This window comes from Rhinoderma darwinii, chromosome 6, assembly GCF_050947455.1.
Source record: "Rhinoderma darwinii isolate aRhiDar2 chromosome 6, aRhiDar2.hap1, whole genome shotgun sequence".
In the NCBI taxonomy this organism is placed as follows: domain Eukaryota; kingdom Metazoa; phylum Chordata; class Amphibia; order Anura; family Rhinodermatidae; genus Rhinoderma; species Rhinoderma darwinii.
Genome location: NC_134692.1, coordinates 35571542 through 35580426, shown reverse-complemented (window position 1 = coordinate 35580426; position 8885 = coordinate 35571542). Strand labels below are relative to the sequence as shown.

Genomic DNA, 8885 nt, shown 5'->3' with positions numbered 1-8885 from the left:
AAACCAGTTCAAGACACATAAAAGGTCCAAATCTGACCATTATACCTTTTCTGTTTCTTTTCCTCTATGGTTTTGGCTTTCAAATACTGATGCAAAATACTGACCAAAGTACTGCCGTGTGAAAGAGGCCTCATCGTGATACTACAATAAGCAGTGCCAAAACTATATATATATATTGAAAACGATATTACCTTTCTACAATAATAATCTCAGTGTTTGAATGTGTGTCTATAATAGCGGACGTAGCCTGCCCAACATTACATTTGTTTGCTTTCCTTTAGGCACCTATAAGTCCTATAAAATCCTGTGGAAAGCCACAGAAAACACGATGTCACGATGAGTTTTACCAAATGACAAACTCAGCCACATCTTTACCGCTGATTTTTTTGTATGCCTTCTATAAATCATCTATGAGCTAATCTTTTATAATAATAATAATAATAATAATAATAATAATAATAATAATAATAAAAATAATAATAATAATAATAATGATCAAAAATAAAAAAAATCTAAATGAAATGAATGTACATAACTATAAACATATATATCTTAATGGTACATTTTTTATATTTCCTGCTCGTCTGAGCCACTGTCGCTTGTTGGAAGCTTCTCTGGTAAACAATGGGTTAACTAGAACATTTACAATATTAGAAGACTGGAGTGAAATAATACTACTAATCATAATAATAAAAATAATATACTACATAACAACAATACTAATACTACTACTAATAATAATACAAATAATACTACTAATAATAATACTATTAATAATAATAATAATAATAATAATAATAATAATAATAAGACACATCAAATACATAGTCAGAATTGTAAATGAATTTTATTGGGACAATAACTGTACAGTGTAATGATCATTGCTGTGCTCTCCCTGCAGTTTGGACTCCTTGGCTCTGGCGGGTTCATTTTCCGTAGGTTTTCGAGTGCTCTCAGTCTGTGTTTTCTTTATTTGCAGAACATTAAGGGTCAGATCTTTCCTAGGAGGAGGGAATGTGATCTCCTCTCACAGCTCAGGAGTAGGAGTTGTGTTCTCCAAACAAACAGGAATGCGTAGGAAGAGGATCACTCAGAGTACAAAATGATGAATCCTAATAATAACTGCGGGCTCCTCATTCATCTCCACATCAGCCAATGTCCATAAATAAAATAAATCCTTTCTATCATTAATATCATTATTATTTATTAAACCCTTCTATGGGCCATACCCTGTAAACCAATTGCCATTGTTTGAAAGCCCTTTAACGCTGGAAAATATTGGGCTGTCATATTTATTTTTTTTCTACCTTTTTATGGTGATTGTCATTTTTTTCTTTTTTTTTTTTTACATTATTTGTTGTTTTTTTTCTAAAATTGTTAACGCCTTGAATTTCAAATATACATCTAATATACAAAGAATTACAATGAAAGCCACAAAAACTATGAACCAAGCAGAGAACAGGTTATTGCAAACACTCGGGGATGGAAAATCACAGGACAGAAAAGATTAGGGATGGTATTAGGTGCATTGGTAGTAAAAAGCATGGTTCTATACTGTAGCTTGTGTTGGGCATAATACTGCCACCGTCTAGTTGTCTGGACTATTGAAACAAATACACTACAATTCAGATACAGTTTATTCTAAATACTGCTGGAATGGAACTAGACAAATAAAATAAAAAAGAATAACTTTTCAAAATGTCAAATGCCCTTTGTGATTCACTACATTGTATTTGCTGCCTTGAATTAACCCTTTACATAAACTAGACACACCAGCCACAGTCACTACTGATTATTGGGACTAATCTCTCACCTAAGAGTGGAAATAATCATGTAGCCACAATGGACTTAAATCATTCTTCCAAGTTTTTAGGGTAAAAATTTCACATATTCACATAAATACATTAAGACAAGGATAAATAATTAATGGTTCAAAAAAAGTTGTGTTAAGTCTAAAGTAATAATAATAAATAGGTGTCACATAGCTGAATGCAATTCCAACATCACTTAATAATTCATAAATAAAAAAAATCTCATATGCAAGTCACTTCCCTTTCATTAAAATTTGGTACAAAAAAATGAAAAAAAAATGATAACAAAAATTTGCATGACACTGGCTAATGCTAATCTAGACTTACCTTCAAGTACATCATTAATAGTCTATATTGTGCCTTGCTTTGCAGTTTATTGCACTGTCATGCTTAGAATACTTATAAGGTCCCTTCTCATGGACATAGAGCTGCTTCATGATAAGACATTCCTTATAGCAGTTGGCACTCACAATAAGGATCCTAACAATGTTCTTGCAGAAAAATTGAGGTAATTAAAAGGAGAACAACAGTTATCTTCTCTCTCGCTCTGCTTTCTCTCTCTCTCTCTTCATCCCACGTGTGGTAGTTACAAATGAGTTAGCTTGGGCGCTTCTGGCATCCTTCCCTGAGTCGTATGATGAGAAGTTAGGTCTGTATATGTGGGATGTGGGTCACAAGGTCCATGGTGATGGTTGCCTGGAATCTGTGCAGCGCAGCTGTAGTCCACACTGGCAGATGATGGGTGAGAAAGGTGACCCACATTAAACATAGGACCAGAAGCTGGCATGGAATCCACAAAGTTCCCTCCAACATAAACAGGGCTGCCTTGCAAATTTGGATTGGCAAAGCCGCTGTTACTCTGCATGGGGTGGTGATCATACTCTGCACCAGGGTATCTTTTCTGCTGGGGTAGGCAGCTGGTCAGGGGGGCTGTGTAAGCTGCCAGGCCATACATGTTTTGCTGTGATTTGGCAAAGGAAGTTGGAGATGGAGCATCATAGCTGAGACTATTAACAGTGGGCAGTTGAGTTGAGTATCCTACATGGCTGGAGCCACTAAGTGGAGGGCTGCGATCTGGAGATTGTCCTGCTGGAGAGTGCATGATCCCTTTAGCTTTCTGGTCCTTCTTGTATTTCATCCTGCGGTTCTGGAACCAGATTTTGATCTGGCGTTCGGTCAGGTTCAGCAAATTGGCCATCTCCACCCTGCGTGGGCGACAAAGGTACCGGTTGAAGTGGAACTCCTTCTCCAGCTCCACCAGTTGCGCGCTGGTATAAGCTGTGCGCACTCTTTTGGATGCGGGTCCAGTCGGGCTCTTCTCCTCACAGTTGTCTCCTGGGTTCAGAATCAAAGAACAAACATATTAATTCCAATGAATAAAACAATCATTTTACTTACATCAGCAAACGCTGCACAATACAAGTCCATACACAGCAGCAAGTCCTGCACTGAGGATGCCCCATTGTAAACCAAGCATTGTGCGTGCTACAGAGCATTCCTTCTGCAAGGGTTAATAGTTAACCATATGTTACCATCAGCCATTTATTTTGTTTATCTACTATATTTAAGTTAGTACTTACAAAGATCTTACATTCTAATAAAGGTTCGTTTCTGATAAATGCAATATAAGCTCATGCGTGCACTAGAAAGATTTGATTATTATACAGATAGATAGATAGATAGATAGATAGATAGATAGATAGATAGATAGATAGATAGATAGATAGATAGATAGATAGATAGATAGATAGATAGATAGATAGATAGATAGATAGATATGAGAGAGAGATGAGAAAGAGAATAGATGATAGATAGATAGATAGATAGATAGATAGATAGATAGATAGATAGATAGATAGATAGATAGATAGATAGATAGATAGATAGATAGATAGATAGATAGATAGATAGATAGATATGAGAGAGAGAATAGATAGATAGATAGATAGATAGATAGATAGATAGATAGATAGATAGATAGATAGATAGATAGATAGATAGATAGATAGATAGATAGATAGATAGATAGATAGATAGATAGATAGATAGATATGAGAGCAAGAGAGAGAGAGATGAGAAAGAGGATAGATAGATAGATGATAGATAGATAGATAGATAGATAGATAGATAGATAGATAGATAGATAGATAGATAGATAGATAGATAGATAGATAGATAGATACCCACTTTTTTACTTTCTATGCATGTACTCCCCCACCAAAGACTACCACACTCATTATCTTTATCAAAATATATGAATAATTTATATTCCGCAAAGCCAGGATTAGCATTTGCCTTGTTGTCTTGAGCTCTACAGTATTTGGCCTTTACATTCTTTCTCCATACAAGGAAATAATTGAGATTCCCATATACATTGCTATTTTCTTCAGACAGTTCCAACAACATAGTTTAACATATTTTTAAGGGATTTCGCTCCCTACAATTCCTTGGCCATATTATGCCATTGATAAAATGCCAGTGAATTGTGATTTATTGTTTTTTATAAATTTCAATACTTGAAACTAAATACGTTCAATACAACCATCCACCAAAAATTTGTTGGTCATAAGTAGCTTCCATTAGATATTGGCCATTCTGTTATGTACCTGGAGGAGTGCTGCCATTCTTCTGCTTGGCATTTTGTCTTGATTCCTTCATCCAAGGGAATATTTGCTTGGTCATAGTAGGTTGGGAGGAATTAGTTGAGCCAGAGGATTTGCTCTTTTTTTGTGTTGAGGTATTGCCCTGGCTGGGTGAGGAGGGAGGCAGAGATGGAGCCTGGTGGGTTTGGTCATTCATGTTGGTGGTCTGGCTGGCATTCTGATTAGATGTCCTCATGCAGCTGCCACTAATGTCACTAGTTTTATGGTTTGGAGGCCTGATAGCAGATGGTTGAATGGAACATGCTGAACCTGGATAATCATTCTCTATAGCAGATTGGGAGTAAGGTTGATGACTGGAGCCATAACTGTATGACTCAGGCTTGGCATAGGTGTAACCCCCAAAAAGTCCAGAGTTTTCATAGTAGGCTGTCTTCTGCATCCTGCTGTCTCTCAGTGATAGGGACTCTGCACCCTTATCAATAAGCATTGACCTCTTCTGTCAAATCTTCTCAGTCTAAACCCTAAGAAAAAGAAAACAGGAATTCAAAGTATATATTTCTTCACCCTACATTGTCCATTATGGTTGGATGGGTTCCCATTTTTTTCTTCCAGCCTACAACTGTCTTCAACAGCATCTCTTCTGAAATATTGTATCATTAACACATATGTAACTTAAAGTAAATGTACAATGCAATATATTTTCATGGCATTGTACTCAAAAACTGGCTACATAAGGGCCTTTATTGTTTAAGGGAGGCCTCTGTGGTGCCTCTGGGTGTGTATTATAGCATGTAGTTTATGTGTGTGCATTATAGCATGTATTTTATATGTGCATATTATGGCATGTATTATGTATGTTTATTATATAATGTATAATTTGTGTGTGAGTATGTGCTATATCATGTATTATATGTGTATTATGGCATGTATTACATGTGTAGTATATGTGTGTATTATAGCATGTATCATACATGAGTATTTTGTCATTTTTTTATGAGTGTATTATAGCATGTATTATGTCTGTGTGTATTATACCATGTATTGTATATATGTGTAGCATGGAGATTCCAACAGTCATATAGTTTGAGGCACAGTACCCATGGATAGGTTTTTGTGTTTTTTTTGTTTTGTTTTTTTTTTGTGCCTTTGGAGTCTGCAAATCCAAACTGGAAACATTACATGTACACACTTTATAGTGGATCAAATGGATTTGCTTTGGGTATCAATATTTGTATCTGCTTCTTTCAACAACTATTAAATCTGTGATCAACCACACATTACTTCCCAGATAGAAAATATGTTTCGTAATATTTCTCAGTTCCCAGGCTTGACTTGCCTTAGAAAATTCGGATAAAGATTAACTTGCCCCTCCACCCTCCAGCTTGGGTGAGCTGTGTATAAATTGATGGATTGAACTACATTCAGAACCTGAAAAACTAGAGAAAACCCCTCTATGTCCATTGTGAGTCAGACCTTGTAAAACTGCTCAGTTAAAATATAACTACTTCTATTCAACATCCTCCTGTTTGATCCATTTGGGAGAAGAAAATGCTATGTCAGCATTTGTAAAATGTAATTATTTGATGTCTTTTATAAGAGATTTGAGCTAAACTCTGTGTGTTGTGTATTTTCACTGCAAGGTACACGCAGCCTGTATGTTGTGACATTAATTGTTTTAATAGTAGCACCATTGCCAATATACAGAAGATTTATTATCTTATCCATATTAGCATAACGATTGAAAGAAAATGGAAAGCAATTATACCCACAGTATAGTTTAATCCCATTAAACTGTAAAACATAATGCAAGCTCCCCTTTACATTATTACTAAGCTACTTCTAGATGATAAAGAGTGTAATTCACCTTTTATTTAGTGACTGTTTCAATAGTGTCAGGCCAGCCTTGTACTTATATCAGGTTTCATTCACATTTTTACCCAAAATAATAATGCCTCAATGTATTATTTGCTATTCTAATTAATGTCCCATCTAATGTACAATTATATAATATCCCACAATAAACTGATTAATATAATATTCTGATTATCTCCAGTGAATTAATGTCTGTTTACAACAGAATTTTGTCAATGTAAACATTATGGCTTGATCTACATTGTCATATTGTAATATATTATAAATGAGTAGATCATTGTAAGTGTCATCTATCCACTGTGGTAAGATATTGTGGAAAAAATTAAAGTGAACTTCATTAGTGAGGGGTATGAATTGATTGCATTGGAGATGTGTTGCTATCAGATATGCACAACTTCCTGCCATATACACTACACAACACAAACAATACATGGATTCTTCCATAGAATCATATTTAGTAACAGACTGGCAAGAGGCTTATTCTTGTTCAGAAAGATCCAACTGTTACTGAACTCTGCTTGAACCTAAATAAGAAGCAATGTGCAATAAATCACTTGGACAATGGGCAAATGCATTGTGCTACCACCACAAGCAAAATACAAATTAAAACGCAGAAGCCCTCATTGTGTGTGTATGTATATATATATATATATATATATATATATATATATATATATATATATATATATTGCTAAAATCAACATATAGGTGTGTATGATTTGAGCAATAGCATGACTGCATGAGCTGATATATATAATCATTGTACAGGGCCTTTCAAGACTGTGACATAACTTTCCCTCTCCTGTGCCTTGCAGCACCATAGTGGGAGAATATAAAATGCTTTTATTCCACATTCAAAGAGGGGTTCCAGTTTTCCTCTTTGCTAAGTTTTGTATAGATTGCAAGTTAGACCAAAGAAAGCCTTTTGTTCGATGAAATCTAATCAAAATCTAATAATGAAATCGAACACTGAAATATAGAGGGGAATATTTTGTATTAAATATGAGATTTATTCAATATAAGTAGCAGCAGTCTTTTGATTATTAAACAGGCTGAGTCCACACAGAGCATATCAATGCACCTGTCATTGGGGTTTGGAGAGAAATTTATGACTGCCAGTGTTTTACTAAGGGGGGGAAAAGATCCCCGAGAAGTTTCACAAATGTAAAACAGGCCAAGCGTAGGAGGAAGACAGAAAAGAATCCCCTACTCCGCAAATTTTTCCTTTTTAAAGGCCTGTAGAGCAGAATTATAAAAGCTGCCCTGAGCCCTGTGTGTAACTAGAACCCTGCCAGCACTTTACCAGGACACGCACAAATGTGTGTCCCTTTCCTGGATTACACAAAAAATATAAATACAAATGGAAAAAATATGGGAAAAAAAATCTTGGATTAAACTTCTGGTCTCATAATGGAGTCTAACATCTTTTCAGCCTAAGGATCTAATGAAAGACTCTCTACATGAGACCCCTGAAAGGGTGGAGGAAATCATTATATCACCGACAGAATATTCTATGGTTTCATTGGGATTATATTTCCATCCTTTGGAATATAGACTATTGTTTTATATTCGCTGTCTAATTGCAAATATCTGAGCTGAAATGTATAATACCCGGGGATGTTTATATTATTATCAGTGTTTTCGCTACTTTTATTGCTATTTTATTCTGGAGATTGTAAAATACCAAATTTGCTCAAATTTTGTTTTTAGATTGTCTCAAAAAAAAAAAAAAAAAAAGTATGTTATCTTAAGGGAATGCAGGATCTTACTGCAGAAGATCTCTACATAATTTCTCAATTCCAATTATTAGTATAATCTTTAACTGATATACCGACATATACGCGTATACATGCATTGATAGGGTATGTGCACACACACTAATTACGTCCGTAATTGACGGACGTATTTCGGCCGCAAGTACCGGACCGAACACAGTGCAGGGAGCCGGGCTCCTAGCATCATAGTTATGTACGATGCTAGGAGTCCCTGCCTCGCTGCAGGACAACTGTCCCGTACTGTAATCATGTTTTCAGTACGGGACAGTAGTTCCACGGAGAGGCAGGGACTCCTAGCATCGTACATAACTATGATGCTAGGAGCCCGGCTCCCTGCACTGTGTTCGGTCCGGTACTTGCGGCCGAAATACGTCCGTCAATTACGGACGTAATTAGTGTGTGTGCACATACCCTACTAGTAGTGCGCTATAGCTGCTCCTCCGCTGTGTAGCCTGCAGGCCGCCGCTATAGTTATATCATTATATCAGATAATGATATATTCAATCGTAATTGTACTCGGGCACTTACCTTGGCGTCCTAGGCTCAGGTCTTGTATCTGACTTTTTTTAGATGGCGCCCTGTCTTCTTATTCCTGCCAATCCCACATAGGCAGCTGCAAAATATTAGAATTTGTAACGTATCACTCAATGAGATGTATATATACATGAGTAATATTTATGCTTTTAGATTAACGCTAGATACACAGTGTAGGCAAAACAATGTAAAATATACAGAAAGTTAAATGTTTGTAATATGAATTAGACAAATAGTTAATAGAATATAAGAGGATAGCTTTTTATTTGTTTCAAATTACAGTTAGCAAA

At 35.8% G+C, this 8885-nt stretch overlaps 1 protein-coding gene across 1 annotated transcript; it reads right to left on the bottom strand.

The window, feature by feature from the left end:
• Nucleotides 1-1619: 1619 nt before the first annotated feature.
• HOXD3 (homeobox D3) lies at nucleotides 1620-8661 on the bottom strand. The gene is made up of 3 exons (XM_075829504.1): nucleotides 8590-8661; nucleotides 4418-4935; nucleotides 1620-3146 (listed from the first exon to the last, which is right to left on the bottom strand). The coding sequence occupies exons 2-3, from the start codon at nucleotides 4899-4901 to the stop codon at nucleotides 2398-2400; spliced, it is 1233 nt and encodes a 410-aa protein (XP_075685619.1). The 5' UTR covers nucleotides 4902-4935; nucleotides 8590-8661; the 3' UTR covers nucleotides 1620-2397.
• Between the last annotated feature and the right edge of the window lie 224 nt (nucleotides 8662-8885).

Bases quoted from the DNA above. Each gene is read 5' to 3' on its own strand.
- HOXD3 (XM_075829504.1), bottom strand. From the start codon at position 4,901: ATGCTTATTGATAAGGGTGCAGAGTCCCTATCACTGAGAGACAGCAGG. The intron at 3,147-4,417 runs GTACATAACAGA...TTCTGAACCCAG, and splicing joins GAATGGCAGCACTCCTCCAG to GAGACAACTGTGAGGAGAAG.